This window comes from Anomaloglossus baeobatrachus, chromosome 6 (assembly GCF_048569485.1).
Source record: "Anomaloglossus baeobatrachus isolate aAnoBae1 chromosome 6, aAnoBae1.hap1, whole genome shotgun sequence".
Classification (NCBI taxonomy): domain Eukaryota; kingdom Metazoa; phylum Chordata; class Amphibia; order Anura; family Aromobatidae; genus Anomaloglossus; species Anomaloglossus baeobatrachus.
Genome location: NC_134358.1, coordinates 496,793,143 through 496,813,534, shown reverse-complemented (window position 1 = coordinate 496,813,534; position 20,392 = coordinate 496,793,143). Strand labels below are relative to the sequence as shown.

General features: G+C 42.9%; 1 protein-coding gene across 10 annotated transcripts in view; it reads left to right on the top strand.

Annotated features, from left to right (window-relative positions):
* Positions 1–20,392, top strand: part of KMT2C (lysine methyltransferase 2C) — a 440,610-nt gene that overhangs the window by 102,525 nt on the left and 317,693 nt on the right. For all 10 annotated transcript variants that reach the window (XM_075315430.1, XM_075315433.1, XM_075315425.1 and 7 more), the window contains one exon: positions 14,586–14,771. In XM_075315430.1, the coding sequence (XP_075171545.1) occupies positions 14,586–14,771 (186 nt within the window). The remainder of the gene's footprint in view (positions 1–14,585; positions 14,772–20,392) is intronic.

Here is a 20,392-nt window from a genome sequence, read left to right as displayed (position 1 = left end):
ATGTATATATATATATGTATATGTATATGTAATATACATTATTATTACATGTATATGTAATATATATATATATTATTTAATATATACATATATATTTAATACATATATATTTAATATATACATATATATTTAATACATATATATTTAATATATACATATATATTTAATACATATATATTTAATATATACATATATATTTAATACATATATATTTAATATATACATATATATTTAATACATATATATTTAATATATACATATATATTTAATACATATATATTTAATATATATAATATATTAAATACATATATATTTAATATATATATTATATAATATATATATATATTTAATTTATTTAATATACATATATATATTTATATATATTTAATATATATATAGATATATATTATATGTATTTTATATATATAATATATATATTATTTATTTAATATATACATATATATTTAATACATATATATTTAATATATAATATATTAAACACATATATATTTAATATATATTATATATATATATTTAATATATATATATTTAATATGTATATGTATGTATATGTATATGTATGTATATATAATATATATAGTGTATATATATATTAATATATATATATATATAGTGTATATATATTAATATATATGTATATATGTGTATGTATATATATATATATATATATATATATATATATATATATATATATATATATATATATATATATATATATAACATTTAATATACATTCTTCACAAAGGTAAGATTGTACTAGTAAATGTTTATCATGAGATCATCATGATGGAGCAGAAAGACCCTGATTCCAGTGTGAAGTCACTTACTAAACTTTTTGGTGTAGTTTACATAAATTCTAAATACTGGGCTTTTTATAACCCTGCCCGCATCACTGGTTGACAGCTTTGTGTACACTGAGCATAGGCAGAAAGCTGCCAATCAATGATTGAGGTGGAATTATGCAGAGCACATTAATATGGAGGACTAAATCCTGCTGACTAGCTATTATCAAAACTACAGCAAGTCGTCGTGTATGTGATACAGCTCTGCTATCCAGGTATCCGGCTCTACTTACTGCTGCTCTCAGATTAGGTGACATAAACCTGGTGACAGATTCCCTTTACACTACCCCCACATGTTACTCATGATGTCTTTTTCCAGCTCCGTTCCAGGTGTCTCTCTACTTGTGGCTATTCTATAGCAGTGATTGAAAGGCCCCATGTGTCATTCCAGAAATGCTTCTAAATGTATGCAGACAAGTTGGCTGTTGATGAACAGTTTGGTTGACAGCTAGTCCTCTCACCCCTCTCATACACATTCATGCTCCGCCAAGCTTGCCTGTCTATTCAGTGGAGAGGGGTATATGCGGCTTCCAGACACCTCTGCTCTGATCTCCACATGTAGAGGGGCTCATGGATATTCAGCCCCAAAATACTTTTTTTGACCGCTGTCTGGGGTTTGTTGGGAGGTTGCAAGGTGCATTGGTACAGCATAGAAAATGGTCACTCAGCACTGAAATCGCAGTGTCTCTTCGCAACATTGCATTTAATGATTTTCAATGGTTGCGACCTGCAATCTACCGAGTCACAAATGTGTTTGAGTTTCTGTCGCTGGTTGCAGATTCCCCTCGGATCACCCCCCCCCCCCCCCGCAGTCTTCAGGGCAAGCATCATGCATGCAGCTTTTGTCTGAGATACGATCACGTAGCCCCAGCTGAAGGATTTTATGTTGGTGTTGGCCCAGCTTTTCCATGTTACAGTACTCACCTGGTATGACGGCCGCAGAGCTGTTAAATAACCACATATACATCCCCCCACCACTTTGGAAACTGGGACCCTTTTTTACTTTAATTGCTTCAAAGCAATACTTGAATAACTGCTAAAATGGCTCCTTTCCTCTCCAGATGTTGTTTTGCTCAAATGACAACTTTTATCTTGTGCACTTGAAGAACAAAATCAATAGTAATTACCCTATCACCAGGGCACCGCTCATATGATGTGAGTCACGATACTGGTCACTGAGCCAGAAACCAATGCTCCACATTTACTGGCGAGCACTGCTGTAACACCACTCCAGACTTACTGCGGCATTTTACATATATATTATAATAATATACTGTGTGTGTCACACACATACAGCGGGTCGCATGCATTGCTCAGGCGTGTCTTTGGCCCATTCTTACACTCGAACACTCTTCAAATCCTGAAGGTCCTGTGGGCTCCTTCTATTAACTATGACCTTTAATTCCTTCCATGGTTTTTTGTTTTTTTTTTTGGATTGAGGTCAGTTGATTGGGCCATTGTGGCAGCTTTATTTTACTTTCTCTGAAACCAATTGCGTTTCCTTGGCTGTGTGTTTTAAATCATTGTCTTGCTGACATGTCCACCATCGTTTCATTTTCATCATCCTAGTAGATGGCAGCAGATTTTTATGAAGGATTTCTCGGTACATTTATCCATTCATCCTTACTTTTATATGAAGTTTGCCAGTGCCTTATGCTGAAAAGCAGCCCCACACCTTGATTTTCCCACCTCCAAACGTCACTGTTGGTATGGTGTATTTGGGGTGATATGCAATGCCTTTTGGCCTCCAAATATGCTGTTTATTATGGCATCCTAAGAGTTCAATTGTTTTCTCACCTGACCAGATGATATTCTTCCTGTATTCTACTTATTTGTCTAAATGTTTTTGAGCAAACTTTAAACACATGCATACAGGCCATGGAAGTTGAGTGCATTACTTATTGTTTCTCTGTAGCTCTCCACATGTGGTCCTTGGCTCTTGGACAACTCTTATATTATCATTGGGAGCACCTGGTTGTGGCCGGTTAATGGTGAAATTATTTTCTTCCCAGTTCTGGATTATGGCCCCCAACAGTGCACACTGGAACCTTCACTAGTTTAGAAATTTTTCTTTGGTGAAATTGGAAGTGTGTCCCACATTTTTGGAACTGTAGTACTGGGCTTCCACCAGGAATTACTGGCAAAAATTTTGGGCCACCTTGAGTCTTCCTGGACTCCACCCCGCAAACCTTCTACATTCCCAATGCCCACTCTTGGATAATATCCACTTCTGCACCACGTTCTCACCAATCACACATTAACACTTCCCATCCAAAACCATATCACATACGCTGCCAATAGCTTTTGCTTTGGCCAAAAGATTTTTTTTAAGCCTACCACCACGACAAGGTGGCCTCTCATGACAGGGCCGTACTCTACTCTATTACTTTAAAGTAACTGAAACCACGTAGTGATTCATTTTTTGTTATACTCTGTATTTCTGTTTGCAGATTGGATTCTGTTTTCTGTATATTTATGTAAACTGTACTCTTGCTTGTGCCACAAGGGCCCGCGGTGTGCTGCAGATTGGAACAGAGGGTGGGCTGGCAGTGTCTGATGTCACTTATGTCAAATGTTGCCAGCCTCTTCTACTGCAGCCATACAACGTACCGTAAGTAGCTGCAGCTGTGATGGGGGCCGGTGATGTAACTAGAGTCCTATGGGCCCCGATGCAAAATTTGGACCTGGGCCCCCTGCATGTTGGTCCAATGTATGGGCCCTTGCAGCTTTCTAAATCCAACAGACATAAGAGTTCACCCCCTTTCCCACTTTATTATGTAGCATTGTCCCTCATCCTGTATTAATGTCACCCAGTCTGAGCCACTTCTTGGTATATAAGTCCCAATCCTGGTATATAGGTGTCCTATCCAGGTATATGTCCCCCTTTCTGGGCCTATGCTGGAATATATGTCCCTATCCTGGACCCCTTCCTGGTATATATAGTCCCTGTTCTGTCTCTAACTCATTCTGCCCCCCACCCCACAGGTAAAAAACATTCTACTCACCTTCCTTCCACTCCCACGTTGCGCGGCATCCAGTGCCATCTCTCATGTCACTGTCATGTGCCGATCCCCCCCCCCCCCCAGTTACTGTACCGTCGACTTCAGCTGCCAGCACCATTTGGCCGGCAGCATGTATTGCAGCCCAGGGGATCAACGGGTCTCTGTGCTGCAATTCATCTCAGCTGGATTTGTGCCCTCGGACGGACAAACAGCTGAAGTAGGTGCTGGGGTTGGGAGAACCCCTGCACCCCTGGGACCTCATGGTGCAAGGGTGCAATAATGGTGGTAATGCCCTGATGGTGGCACTACTGTAGTGTATTTTAAAAAAAATCTTAAGTTTACCCATATAAATATTCTTCTTCACTCTTAATTTTCTTTTCAGTGGGTCTGTAAACTATACCTATGATAGCAAGTTTAGACACATATGTCGCATTCTATGGACAACTAAACATTATTTCCACTTAGATGCTAATAAATCTCTACCTAATACTCTGAATATAGTGGAGAGAATATCACTACACAACACATTTGAATACAACTTAAAAACAATTTAAAAAATATACTCTAAATATACCCTGGATATTGTTTTCATGCAAAGATTACACATTCAGCCATGGACTAATCTTTTCTAGAATTATAACTTTTTGCATTTATTCTAATACATATGTTATGTTTTAATGGACATTTAGATATATATATATTTTTTTAAATATAAATGTTTAATTTAAACTGATCTGATTTATGTCAATCGCTTCCCTTTATCACGATTTCCCCCTTTTATATATTTTTATTTTTCACTTTTTCCCCATTTTATGCCTCCTTGACCCCTTTTACTTATATAATTATTAAAAAAAACAAACAAACAATATAAATATTTGAATCAATAATTCTTTTTTAACCAATGCCATCAGCATGTTCTGCAACAATAAGGTTGCAAAGGTCTTGAGACTGCGCTCTGGTTTTGCCCATCATAAGAAGTTTCTTGTGTGGCACCTTGAAAAAGACACACCTTTTTATAGGCCATCAGTTGAACCAACTGATATTAATTTTCACTAAGTGGCAGGATTGCTTTCTAATTTCTGATAGATTTCAGCTGGTGTCATGACTCTCCATGGGTTTGTGCCTTTTTGTTCATGTATTCAATACTTTTTCCCTGTGTCATTTCTCATTGATACTCATGATAATGTATATCTATAGCTTGATTTATTTACCTGTGTATATTAGATGTATTATCGACATCTGGTGAGAAATTCATGTCAATACCACCTTTATATAATAAAATATAATTTATATTTCTATTCTCATAAGGGACAGTACACTTAATGGGAATCTGTCACCTGTTTTTTGCTGCTCAATCTGAGAGCAGAGACTTTGATTACAATGATGTGTCAATTACTAAGCTGCCTCCTGAAGTTTTCATTGCCAGTTCTCTGAATGCTGAGCTCTGTTTAACCCCACTGATTGACAGCTTTCTGGGTACACTATGGGTAGGCAGAAAGCTGCTAATCTTTGCTATCCTACTGATGAAACTAGTTTGATCAATTCTACAGCAAGCAGCCTAGTAAGTGATACATTACTGAAATCAGGGTCCCTGCTGCTATCAAGTTGCATGGCAAAAACCTAGTAACAAAATTCCCTTTAGGCAATGTGCGCACAGTGCGTTTTTCGCGGCGTTTTTGCGCGTTTTCCGGGTGCGTTTTTGACCTCAAAACTGCATGACTTTGCTTCCCCAGCAAAGTCTGAGTTTTCAATTTTGCTGTCCGCACACAACGTTTTTGAGCTTGAAAAAAAAAAGACGTCAATTCTTTCCTGCGTTTTTCTGCGTTTTCCCCCCATGCAATGCATTGGAAAAACGCAGCCAAAAACGCACCAAATCGCGGTAAAAACGCGTGCGTTTTTTGATGCGTTTATTTCGACGCAGGTGCGTTTTTGTGCGTTTTTAGCGGCCAAAAACGCACAAACGCAGCGTCAAAAAGACGCAGTGTGCGAACCTAGCCTTAGGCTGTGTGCACATGCTGCATTTTTTTTTTCCATGGTTTTTGGTGCGTTTTGTTATTGCAGATTTTAATATATCTGCAAGGGAAAATGCATTCCAGCAAAGTCTGAGAATTCTGGCGTGCTGTTCAAACGTTGCAGATTTTTTTCTTTCAGTTTCCGGTGCAGAAAACAATTGACTTGCCTTTTTTTTTTTTCCACTGTTTTTCCAATCCGAATACAAAAAAGCATGGAAAACTATGGTACATCAAGGCAGGTAAAATCGCAGCCAAAAACGCACGTTTTTTCCAGAGCGTTTTTCCTGTCGAGAGGCAGTTTTAGGTGCAGAAAATCTGCAAAGAAATCTGGAAGGTGGGAGCATACCCTTATATGTGCACATGCTGCATATTAGGTGCAGAAATTTTCTGCACCAAAAAAAATGCACCTTGTGGCAGAGAAATGCACCCAAAAAAAACGCAGGCGGTTTTTTTTTTGTTTTTTTTTTTTGCTATATTTTTTTTTTTTTTGTTACATCAATGTCTGGAAGGGATAAAAAAACAAACAAAAAAAACAATTGCTCCAACATTTGACATGCTGCAGATTTTTTTTTTTTCTGCAACCAAAACTGCAAGGAAAAGAAAGCAACATGTGCAGAGCACTTGAGAATTCTGATGGACTTTGCTGGTATAAGGGTAGACATGCAGATTTGGGCCACACACAAGCTCAACATGCGGACAAAGCCTTAACCCCTTAACGACCATGGGCAGTAATATTATATCCCTGCGGTCATAGTGTTAATCCCCAACTGCTGCTGCCGGCTGCAGGCGGGGATCCGCGCACATGTAAGCTGATTTGTACAGGTGACGTGTGTCTCGCAGGTACGAGTGGAACCGCTATCCTCCCATACCTGTTAACCCCTTTAAATGGCGCTGTCAAGATGTGACAGCGCCATTTTAACGGTGATTGCGGTAGAAGTTTACTCACTGCCTGATACCGGAAGTCACACAACGCATGGCTACTTAACTATACCTAGACACCACTTCTATGCCTATAGCTGCCGCCTTTCTCAAGTTAATTGTGGTGGACAGGATATGGGTGGACACACTGTATAGGCCCTTTGTAGCACAAGAGCTCATCAAAATGCACAATTCCTCCTGCTTTGGTGGGAGAAATGGGCACCATGACCCTTGTGCAGCTGCACAGGTTGCACGAATGATATGTCTGCCCCCGTCTGTAAGTATTGCCACACCCAGAGCACTTAACACCTCATTTGCATATATGATTTACTACACAAAGCACCCAGCATTGCAGAATGAAATTGTGTTGGTGAATTTACCTGTGCCCATATATACCGATTGTGAGGGTGATCCCACTGTCACATTCCTTTTAGGTTTAGTGATATAAAGTGTATAGAAAACAATGAAGTGGTGAATTTTTATATATAATATTAATATATATATATTAGTGTGTGTGTGTGTGTATATATATATATATATATATATATATATATATATATATATATATATATATATATATATAAAACTTTGATTTATTTATTTTTTTTTTTTGCATCGATTTGATTTCATGCATTTTGTCATGCTGTTTTTCATCAGTCCTCCCCTATCACAAATTAATGTAAATATATGATTTAGATTCTCTGTCCATACAAAAAAACTAGATAATAAATAAATTCACTGCACTCATAGATTGTGATGCAAAAAGTTTTTCAAATTTATTGAGGCGACTGTGAAGTCATTCCGACGTTTCGACCCCGCCTGGGTCTTAAGCTGGTGTCACACTAAACGACAGCGACAACGACGTCGCTGTTACGTCACCATTTTCGGTGACGTAACAGCGACCTTGTAAGTCGCTGTTATGATCGCTGCTTAGCTGTCAAACACAGCAGAAGCAGCGATCATAAGGTCGCTGTGCTACATGTTCAGAGAGCAGGGAGCCGCGCTTAGCGCTGGCTCCTTGCTCTCCTGCAGCACACATCGGGTTAATTAACCCGATGTGTGCTGCAGCTACATGTCACAGTGCAGAGAGCAGGGAGCCGCGCGCACTGCTTAGCGCTGGCTCCTTGCTCTCCTTGCTACAGTATACATCGGGTTAATTACCCGATGCATACTCAGCCACATGTCACAGTGCAAGAGCCGGCACTGGCAGCAAGGGCGGAGGCTGGTAACCAGCGTAAACATCGGGTAACCAGGGAAAGGTCTTCCCTTGGTTACCCGATGTTTACGCTGGTTACAGCTTACCGCAGCTGCCAGTGCCGGCTCCTGATCGCTTCATTTCGTCGCTCTCTCGCTGTCACACACAGCGATGTGTGTGTCACAGCGGGAGAGTGACGACCAAAAAATGAAGCTGGACATTCAGCAACGACCGGCGACCTCACAGCAGGGGCCAGGTCGTTGCTGGATGTCACACACAGCGACAGCGACGGGACGTCGCTGCAACGTCACAGAAAATGGTGACGTAGCAGCGACGTCGTTGTCGTCGTCGTTATGTGTGACACCAGCTTTAGTCAAGAGTTGCTTCAAGATGGGTGCCTGGGATATGGAAATGAGTGGATTAATAGCGTTTGGTAGAGAATACCTTGAGGATAAAGGTCCTGGGTTTAGCCAGCACAGCAGCGCTGTGGCTGGTGATATGGTGTATCCTGCTGCGCTGGCTAAACCCAGGACCTTTATCCTCAAGGTATTCTCTACCAAACGCTATTAATTAAGCGACCCCAGGTGGGGTTGAAACGTCGGATTAACTTCACAGTTGCCTCAATAAATTTGAAAAACTTTTTGCATCACAATCTATGAGTGCAGTGAATTTATTTATTCTCTTGGATTGGACCCATTTTTTACTTGCACCACCACCCACTTGTCTGAGTGCAGACCAATTTTTTTGATCCATACAAAAAACTAGATCACTGGATTTGTTTTCATACATAGCATTTATTAAATGAAGGCAATCCATACTTTAGCAGCCAATTCTGGGCCAGAGCGGACGGCAGTGTCTGAGCACACCTGTTTTCAGTACATTTTGGATTCTCAGATGAGCCCCCCAATGGTCCGATGAGCCCCCCACTGGTCCGATGAGCCCCCCCACTGGTCCGATGAGACCCCTTACTGGTCTGATCTTTATAACTTACCTTGCCAATGCGCCATAAAGCTCTATAATGGAAAGCTGATTTATATAATCGGTTAACTTAACTTGAAATGTGAAGCTCCAACTGCATTAGTTTACAAGCAATCCCTCCCCACAATGCCTGCCAGTGCTGACCATGTATGTGTGCACTCCACATCTTGTTTGTCCTGGTGGAGCTGCAGTCCTCCTCCACCCCCCACCTAGGAGCATTCATGGGTGGGAAGTGGCTGCTAGCAGGAGAGTGACATTCTGTATGCTTCACTTCACTCTCTGCCGGCTGCAATCTAGAAATTATGGAGTGGATTATAAGAAGCACAGTACGGAAAAAATAATAGCAGCCACGTTTGCCTTTTCTAATTGCTTGTGGCTTTTCTGAAAGCTGGGTGATAAGTGATGCTTGGCTGCATGCATTTCCAGATGATGCCCACTGCCAAATCATGGGGAACCTCTCAGTGGGTCTCCTAAAAGACGCGGCACCAGCGCTGACCGCTGCCGAATCGAGGGTGCACCAGCAGGTGGAGTGACCGGCTTTCCCATATCATGCATTATACTAGAACACCTGCCAATCTAACACATGGTCCTCCATCAGTGCCAATCTAGGAAGGGTCTTAAGGTGGCTTTACACACTGCAACATCGCAAACGACATTGCTGTAACGTCACCAGTTTTGTGACCTAATAGCGACCTCCCCAGCGACATTGCAGTGTGTGAAATACATCAGCGACCTGGCCCCTGCTGTGAAGTTGCTGATCGCTACAAATCGTTCAGGACCATTCTTTGGTCCTTTGTTTCCCGCTGTGCAGCATGATCGCTAGAAAGTCTCAGTGTGTAAAGGGGACTTAAATGTGCAGGCAGCAGGAGCCGGCTTCTGCGGACACTGGTAACCACGGTAAACATCGGGTAACCAAGAAGCCCTGTCCTTGGTTACCCGATATATACCTTTGTTACCAGCCTCCGCTGCTCTCACTGGGTAATTAACCCCATGTGTGCTGTAACTAGGAGAGCAGGGAGCCAGTGCTAAGCAGTGTGCACGGCTCCTGCTCTCTGCACGTGTAGCTGCATGCACTGGTAACCAAGGTAAATATCGGGTTGGTTACCTGATATTTACCTTAGTTACCAAGCGCAGCATCGCTTCAGTGCGTCGCTGCTGGCTGGGGGCTGGTTACTGGTTGCTGGTGACAGCTCACCAGCAACCCGTGTAGCGATGCTCCAGCGATCACTGCCAGGTCAGGTTGCTGGTGGGATCGCTGGAGCGTCTGACTGTGTGACCTCTCACCAGCAATCTCCTAGCAACTTACCAGCGATCCCTATCAGGTTGTATCGTTGTTGGGATCGCTGGTAAGTTGTTTAGTGTAAAGGGGCCTTAAGGCCCAGTCACACTAAACAACTTCCCAGCGATCCCAACAACGATCCAACCTGATAGGGATCGCTGGTAAGTTGCTAGGAGGTTTCTGGTGAGATGTCACACTGCGACGCTCCAGCGATCCCACCAGCAACCTGACCTGGCAGGGATCGCTGCAGCGTGGCTACACGAGTTGCTGGTGAGCTCACCAGCAACCAGTGACCAGCCCCAAGCCAGCAGCGCCGCATGGAAGTGATGCTGCGCTTGGTAACTAAGGTAAATATCGGGTAACCAACCCGATATTTACCTTGGTTACCAGCGCACACCGCTTAGCGCTGGCACCCTGCTCTCCTAGCTACAGTACACATGGGGTTAATTACCCGATGTGTACTGCAGCTACATGTGCATAGAGCAGGAGCCGGCACTGACAGCTGAGAGCGGCGGAGGCTGGTAACGAAGGTAAATATCGGGTAACCAAGGTAAGGGCTTCTTGGTTACCTGCTGTTTACCGTGGTTACCAGCGTCCGCAGAAGCCGGCTCCTGCTGCCTGCACATTTAGTGGTTGCTCTGTCGCTGTCACACACAGCGATCTGTGCTTCACAGCGGGACAGCAACAACTAAAAAATGGCCCAGGACATTCAGCAACAACCAACGACCTCACAGCAGGGGCCAGGTTGTTGCTGGATGTCACACACAGCAACATCGCTAGCAACGTCACAAAAGTTGTTCGTTAGCAGCGATGTTGCTAGCGATGTTGTTTAGTGTGACGGGGCCTTTAGCAGCTTCACTTCCTTCTCGGGCTTCACACAGAAGTGAGTTTCGTGTCAACACACAATTATGAAGGGGGCTTATTGATGTAACTGCAAATTAAAGAGGGGAATGGCCTTAGCTGTTAAATGAGCCCGTCCATCACTGCACTGCTTATGGTATGACATAGGAAGCCCGAATCAGAGCTATTTGGACCCACCGCTTGTGCTGACCTTGGGATATCTGTAGGGTTTTGATGATGATGATAATACAGTAGATGAATAAAGTATACACACCTCTATTAAAATGCCAGGTTTTTGTCATGTAAAAAAAAAATCATACAAATAAGCATAATTTCACAACTTTTTCCATCATTAATGTCACCAATACTCTGTACAATTCAGTTTGAAAAACTGAAATATTTTTTGATGGAAAAATTAAAACAAATAAATAAAAAAAAATCACGACTTTAACACCCTTACCCCCGGTCGTTTTTCATTTCTCCCTTCTAAGAAGCCATATAAGGGCTTGTGTTTTGCGGGACGAATTGTACTTTTGAACTACCCCATTCATTCTGCCCTATATTGTACTGGAAATCAGGAAAATTACAATTAAAGTGTGGTGAAATTGCACAAAAAAAACAATAAAAAAAAAAAAAAAGTGCCATTACATAATTTTTTATATTTAGATACCATGTTCACTAATTGGTAAAACTGACCTGGCAGTGCGACTCCCCAGGTCAGTACGAGTTTGTAGATACCAAACCTGTATAGTTTTACTTCTATTTTTTTTTTTTTTTTTAACCACTTAGAAGTTTGTCACAATAAATTCACTTTTGGCACCATTTTCAGAGACCTGTAGCGTTCTCATTTTCCAGGATCTGGGGCTCAGCAATAGCTTATTTTTTTGTCTTGAGATGACTTTTTTTTTAACTATCGTATATCATTTTTAGATAGATGTGACGTATTGATCACCTGTTATTGTAATGCAATAATGCAGCGACCAAAAAACTAATTCTAGCAGATTTAGATTTTTTTTTTTCTCTTGCTACGCCGTGAACCAATCAGATGAATTGATTTTATATTTTGATTGGGCATTTCTGAACACTGCGATAGCAAATGTTTTTTTTTTATTATTATTATTATTATTATTTTATTTTCAATGGAGCAAAAGAGGGTGTTACTGATCTTGTTTTTGTTTTATATATTTTTGAACTACACAGTCCAATAGCTTCTCCTGAACATGACTCTCAGGCTAAGTTCACACTTCCGTTGTTTTGCATCAGTCACAATCCGTAGCCTTGAGGAATTACGGTATCCTGCAAAATATTTTGCAGGAATCCTGCTTTTCCCCATAGACTTCTATTAGTGACGGATTGCGACTGATGATGCTGCGTTGCATCCGCTGCGTCGCGGTCAGTCGTTTTTTTACTGACCGCCGGGCGGGAGCAATGCAGCATGTAACGTTTTTTGAGCAGCGCGATTTGTAGGATTTTGATGCGCTTGCTCTCTCTGGCTCCCTGCCACCGTAACCAGGATAAACATCGGGTAACCAAGCAATGCGCTTTGGTTAGTTACCCGATATTTACAGTGGTTACGGGTGCAGGGAGTCAGCGCTAAGCTGGTATCCAAGATAAATATCGGGTAACCAAGCAAAAAGTGCTTTGCTTATACCCGATATTTACCCTGGATACAGTGTGCAAGGAGCCCGACACTTCACCACTCGGCTCCGCCCCCTCCCGCACTCCACATGTGTGTACACACACACACACACACACACACACACACACACTTGTCCCCAGCACTGCAGTCCCCGCGGCACTGACGTCCTCAGCTCCACGGCCCCGCTCGGCTCCGCCCCCTTGCGCTCCGCCCCCTCGCGCACTCCGCATGTACACATGCATGTAGACACACACACACACACACTCACCTGTCCCCAGCCATGCAGACCGCGGCACTGACATCCTCAGCTCCGCCCTCTGAACTCTGCCCTCCGAACTCCGCCCCCCCGAACTCTGCCCCCAGCACACAACGGAGTCTGACAATGAAATTCTTTCTTTGTCATCCGTTGTCACCCGTTGTACAACGCATCAGTCACATGCGTCAAGCAACGCATGTGACTGATGCAAAACAACGGAAATGTGAACTTGGCCTCATCAGGAGAAATGCTGTTCTCCTGTGAGTGCTGGCATTCGCAAGAAACTCATCATTTGACCTCACACTGTCATGGCAACCCATTGGCGCCCAGTCACTGCGCCATGGGGCCACCGTTGAATTATGCGATCCCCGCCAGTGTGTGTTAGATCAAGCTGTCAGTTTGACAGCGCGATCTAAAGGGTTAACAGATGCGGGTGATCAGATCAGCAGACATTTGCGGGGAGTAATGCGGGCTTACCCGCATTAAAGGGATGTATATATACGTCCTTGGTTGTGAAGGGGTTAAACTAATACTATGTTAGATTACCCTTTGAATTTAACAAAATTAACTCTTTGGCCACATGTCTTTCAGCACATTAAAATTTGTCAATATTTCCTCACCCTTCCTTCTAAGTTTGGCTGCTGAATAGCCCCTAAGCATAATTCTTCCACCATGCTTTACTGTGAGTATAGTATTCTTTTGGTGATGTGCATTGTTGGCTTTGCGACAAACTTACCTTTTGGAGTTGTGGCCAAAAGGTCTAACGTTTGTCTTATCAGACCATAACACATTTTCTCACATGCTTTTAACACACAGACCTTTTTTTGTAGGTTTTGACAAAACATAGCTGGGCTTTGATGTTTTCTTTGTTCGAAAAGGCTTCCGACTTGCCAGCCTACCCCGCAGGCCAGCCATATAAAGAATATGGGAGATTGTTTTCACATGCAGTATGCAACCTATATTTGACAGAATTTCCTGCAGCTCCTTTAATGTTGCTGTGTGCATCTCTGCAGCTTCCCAGACAAATTTCATTGTCATGGGAAACCCACATAATGAGGTCTACCATGGCCATCAGCTAACTACTCTAGTTATGCCACCCAGATCCTTGGCTGCTCATTATCACTGAAATGGTCGATGCTGTACAATGTAATGCAATACTTGGCTTGAGTGTTAGCCGATGCCCATTGCTTGTTGGTGGCATTTTGCTTTAGGTCCTAGAGGGGAGTCCAGAGCGGGCCACACTCTTAATCTTATCCATATGAAGTGGGGTATATAGAAAGGCTTTGTCGAGATGACATTTTCAACTTTACATACAAGTAGTAACATTGAGTAATTTCTTTTCCCGGTTGAGTACGGCACGCGTTATATACTGCGGAGGCCTTTTGTTACCTTACTGCTAACTTGTTTCTTTTACTTGTAATTTCTACCTTTTCTAGTGTGATATCAAATATAAACCAGAGGTGTAGGTCTTTCTACAGCCATACATGACCCTGACCAAAATGGAAAAATTGGTGAAAAAAACCATACCGCACATGCTGTGAGAAGTGACAACGAGAGAAATCCCCATTCATCTAAATCCTTTTTTTCCTTTCCTTCGTTTCAGTGAACTACTTTGCGCTTTCTGTTATTGTGGTGAACGAAGTCTCCTGGGGCAAGGTGAATTAAAGCAGTTTAGTCCAACACCTGACTATCTCCTTCCATGGAAAACACTGACTGAGAACAAAGACCCTAACGGCAGCACTAGCACCTGTAGTCCCACCGGAAACTTGGCAAAACGAGGGCAGCAAAAGTGAGTATTCATAAACTTCCCTTTTTTTTCGGTTTACTTTGCATTTTGTGTTCATTTTTTATATTAAACTGATGTGATTTTGAGTATCGGAGAAGCTTTTAGATCACTGTATGTCTGTCTGTTTTAATGGCTAAAAATGGTTGTCCGCAGTGATATAGGTGATGTAAGCAGGGGCTACCCGTGACCAAAGCACATTGGCATCGTACTGTATGATTCTTTCTATAATATAATACAGTGGTACCTCGCTTAACGAGTAACCCACTTAATGAGAATTTCGCTTAACAAGCAAAGCTTTCTGTAAATTTGTAACTCTGTTTACGAGAAATCTTTGCTGTACGAGCAAAATCCTCACCGCACACACTTCCGGTACCGTACATCCACCGCGCTCTGACCTGTCTTGCAGTCCACACAAACACACACATGTACGCACAAAACACACACAAACACACATGCACACACGCACACACATTCAGTGTTATGCTCCCCTTACCTTCCGTTCCATCGCCGGCCTCATGGTTCTTGTAGTTCCCGGGTACATTGCGACGTCCTCGTGGCGAACTACAAGTACCATGAAGCCGGCAGTGGAACGGAAGGTAAGGTGAGCATATAATATAGTGTACCTTCCGTTTCATCGCCGGCCTCCTGGGTCCTGTAGTTCGCCGCTCCGCTCCACTCCACTGTGTGGAATGACACAATAGGGGACCAGGATGGGACATTTAACAAGATGTGGAAAGAATTGTCTGCATTGCAATGATTTCCTATGGGAAATCTTGCTCTGCTGAACGAGTAACTTGGTTTACAAGCACAGTCCCAGAACGGATTGTTCTCGTCAAGCAAGGTTCCACTGTATTAATACTTATTCATTTATATAGCGCTTTTAATTCCACAGTGCTTTACATACAATGGCTATAATTTTACATACAATGACTAGGTTTTGTCACTAGAGCTCTGGCTGTACATATTAGATGTATGTCAGTTGAATGTGCTCAATTTGGAGAGACCATTTAATCTGTACATGGATCACCTGAATATCCTCCATAAGATGCACTTTTGATTTCCACTATTCGTTCCATCCTTCAAACTCATTGGCTTAAGGCCCTGTGCGCACGCTGCAGATTTACCACAGAAAATGTGTCTAACATTGCTGCACTCATTCCCCAGCAAATCCTATGGGTTTTAAAAAATGCTGTGCGCACACTGCATTTTTTTTATACCCGCGGATTTTCCACTGCGGAATTAATGAGCATGTTACTTCTTTTCCGCAGGTACCTGCGGTTTTTGCCATAGATAATGGTAATCAGCAGGGACCAACCTGCGGAAAATCCGTGGTAAAACCGCATGCGGATTTCGATGCGGTTTTGGTGCGTTTTTTTTACAGCGGGTGCAGGATTCTTTAAGAGGGTCTGGATTTTTCTTAAGAATAAGGCACTTTCTAGTGCGCACATTAGCCTAAAGGAAGCTCTGAAAAGAGATAAGCAATAAAAAAAAAGTAGAAGGTAGAAATAATTTGGATGTCTTAATGACAACCTATCCTGGGCTAATACTGATTAAAGGGGATCAGTCAGCAGGTTTTTGCTATGTAATCTGATGACTGCATGCTGCAGGAGTTAAAACACAGATTTCAACGATGCTTCTCTTATCAAGGTCAATGTTGTTGCTTAAGGCCCCGTCACACTAAGCAACATCGCTAGCAACATCGCTGCTAACGAACAACTTTTGTGACGTTGCTAGCGATGTTGCTGTGTGTGACATCCAGCAACAACCTGGCCCCTGCTGTGAGGTCGTTGGTTGTTGCTGAATGTCCTGGGCCATTTTTTAGTTGTTGCTCTCCCGCTGTGAAGCACAGATCGCTGTGTGTGACAGCGAGACAGCAACAACTAAATGTGCAGGCAGCAGGAGCCGGCTTCTGCGGAGGCTGGTAACAAAGGTAAACATCGGGTAACCAAGAAGCCCTGTCCTTGGTTACCCGATATTTACCTTTGTTACCAGCCTCCTCCGCTCTCACTGTCAGTGCCGGCTCCTGCTCTGTGCACATGTAGCTGCAGGACACCGGGTAATTAACCCGATGTGTGCTGTAACTAGGAGAGCAAGGAGCCAGCGCTAAGCATTGTGCGCTGCTCTCTGCTCTGTGCACATGTAGCTGCAGGACACATCGGGTTAATTAACCCGATGTGTGCTGTAGCTAGGAGAGCAAGGAGCCAGCGCTAAGTATTGTGCGCTGCTCCCTGCTCTGTGCACATTTAGCTGCAGCACACATCGGGTTAATTAACCCGATGTGTGCTGTAACTAGGAGAGCAAGGAGCCAGCGCTAAGCATTGTGCGCTGCTCTCTGCTCTGTGCACATTTAGCTGCAGCACACATCGGGTAATTAACCCCATGTGTGCTGTAACTAGGAGAGCAGGGAGCCAGCGCTCAGTGTGCGCTGCTCCCTGCTCTCTGCACGTGTAGCTCCGTGCGGTGGTAACCAAGGTAAATATCAGGTTGGTTACCCGATATTTACCTTAGTTACCAAGCGCAGCATCTTTCACGCGGCGCTGGGGGCTGGTCACTGGTTGCTGGTGAGCTCACCAGCAACTCGTGTAGCGACGCTCCAGCGATCCCTGCCAGGTCAGGTTGCTGGTGGGATCGCTGGAGCGTCGCAGTGTGACATCTCACCAGCAACCTCCTAGCAACTTACCAGCGATCCCTATCGTTGTTGGGATCGCTGGTAAGTTGCTTAGTGTGACTGGACCTTTACCTGCAGTGTTTATCATTGCTGGACTACACTACCTCCTGTCTGGCAATCTATCATTCCCCCTGCTGTGGTTAGCAGATCACTGTCTATAGACGTTGTACATACAGAGCCTGGTCTGGGCATCTTCCTCAGCTATGCTAAGTTGAAAAACTCAGATTGGGCCAGGACCGCGGCACCCAGTAAACTAAGTGATAAATTGTTGGATTCAGGGTCTCTGCCTACATTATGCTGCTCTCAGATGAGGTTGTAAAACCCTGCAGACAGATTCCCTTTAAATATCAAAACTTGGATCCAGTGTTTTTCACTTTTGTATGTGAAGAAATGTTACTATCTGGATTTACCAGCAGCAGCTTTGCTGCAAATTATGTATTGCCTGATTGCCCCCTATTTATAATGGTTTTTTTTAGCAGTAACTATCCTCATGTCTGACTTTAATTATCTAAATGTATAGTCTTTATTTCAAGTGAAAGTTAACGTCTCCAACAGAGTTTAATTAAATCTGTCAGGTAGCTGATGCTATTTAATCTGAGGGCAGCATAATGTAGGGGCAGAGATCCTTATGTTAGTGTTACTGTGTGAGCTGTATAATGCAGGTTTGATCAAAGTCTTATCTGCTGCAGATCTACCAGATCTCTGAATGCTGAGCTCTCTATAGACCCACATACACTGCTGATTGGCAGCTTTCTGCCTATGCACACTGTACAGAAAGCTGCCAATCGGTGGTGGGGGTGGAGTTATACATAGCTCATGAATATGGAGGACTGCATGGACCAGGTTTACTAGTCCTAGTGATAATATCCTGCTGATTAAAACTGTGATTTCATCAAATCTACAAGGAGCAATCCAGTAAGTGACACATTTCTGAAATCAGCTGTCTTCCCCTTCATCATGGGAGGCGGTGTCAGTGAAATGGTCATGAACGTGCTTCTATTTCACACGTAATACAGAAAAAATGAGCCAGGGAATACTTTATTTTTTCGTGCTCTGTACAAATGGGGCCGTGGTCCCTCCCTCTGAGCTAGGCACATCATGTATATAGCCTCCTGTGGACAGGTGCTGTAGACGGAGCACTTATTCACATTGATGTCACTGAGTAGGACCATCCCGGCTGGGTACACCTTGCCACCTTTTGCACTTACCCTATATTATTTCTATGTACTGCTACTATTTACTTTTTTACTTACTATAGGGTAAATGCTCGTATTGTGTTTTTTCTTTTGGGTTTTTGTCTATGAAATTATGTGAACATGCTCCATATAGTAATTTGTTCCGACTCATATTTTTTTTTTCACGGTCGTCTTTTATTTTAGTTGCATGCGGCTTATCACCTAGATTTATGTCCTCTCCATCCTCTTTTCTTCTGTTTTTTTTCCCCCCCGTGTATTATTCGGATAAATGAATTTCTGACATGAGAATGGCTAGCGGGCTCCAGAACAATGATAGTTGTGGAGGAAAGATCTGGCTGCATTGTGGATTGCTAATGGATTTCTGATGGCATGGAGAGTGGAAATAGAACGTTTTCTCTTTTTATATTGTTTGTCGATGTCACTTGTGCCTTTATCGTATTCTGTTCTTCTACAAGTTAAAATTCTAGAATTATGATAAGCTGGATACGTTTTCGTGAAGCAGATAATATAGGCCAAATGTAGGTCTTCCACTCACATCATATCAACGTTGGATAATTGTGCATCACAATATATTTTGCATTACAAATTTATTTTTTTTTCCCTTTTTCAGTGCTGGAGTGGTGCTTCAAAGGGAATCTGCCACCAGTTTTTTGCCACCTAATCTGATAGCAGCATAAAGTAGGGGAAGAGATCCTGATTCCAGCGATGTGTCACTTACTGGACTGCATAGTGTAGTTTTGATAAAATCACTGGTTAATCAGCAGTAGATTAATATTACAGGACTACTTGTCGTGATGCCAGGTAGTCCAGCATATTCATGAGCTCTGTATAACTGCTAGATCTGCAGCAGACAATACAATTATTTTATCAAAATGACGGCAAACAGCTCAGAAGTGACACATCACTGGAATCAGGATCTCTGTCTCTACGTTATGCTGCTCTCAGATGGGTGATCCTGGTGACATTTGTTTTAAATGTAAGGCTATGTGCGCACGTTGCGTACTTCACTGCAGAAATTTCTGCAGCGATCTGAAGAGCACATGTGCTCTTTAAATCGCTGCAGAAATGTCCGTAGTGAAAAAAAAAAAAGCCGATTCCATGCGCTCTGCCTGCAGCTCCTCCCATAGACAGAGCAGGAGCTGCCGGCAAAGCGCAGGAAAGAAGTGACATGTCACTTCTTTTTGCGCAGCGCTTCGGCAGTAGCCGAAGCGCTGCGCTCTTAAACGCCACGTGCGCACGGCCCCTGCACAATCTCCATAGACTGTGCAGGGGACGCAGGACGCATGCAGTTACGCTGCGCTACAAAGCGCAGCGTAACTGCATGTATTTACGCAACGTGCGCACATAGCCTAAGCCCCCTATGTTCTGCTCATCTGCCACCTTTTTTCGTCGTCACTCTGGTCCTGCGGCGCCATCTTGTGCCGTAACTGCTGACTCATCAGAAGCCAGAAATTACTTCACAAGCTCCCAATGTAACTCTTAACAGCAACAGCAAGGCTTCCATAGAGTTGTATTGAGTTATGACCTCCAGTGCGTTCCATGAAACTCTGGAGCGGCCGACAGTGTCACAAATTACAGTACACCGACCGGAGCAACGCTGGAAAAAAAATGGTGAGTATAAGAACGGGGGGCAGGAGACATGCGTTTAAAGCACCACTCAAGCTGTGAATTGAAAAAAAATGTTGGAGTGGGGCTTTAAAGAGCATTTCCTATAATTGCCTCCAGTTCCCACAAGATGTGATCAGTGGAGGTCCTGGAGA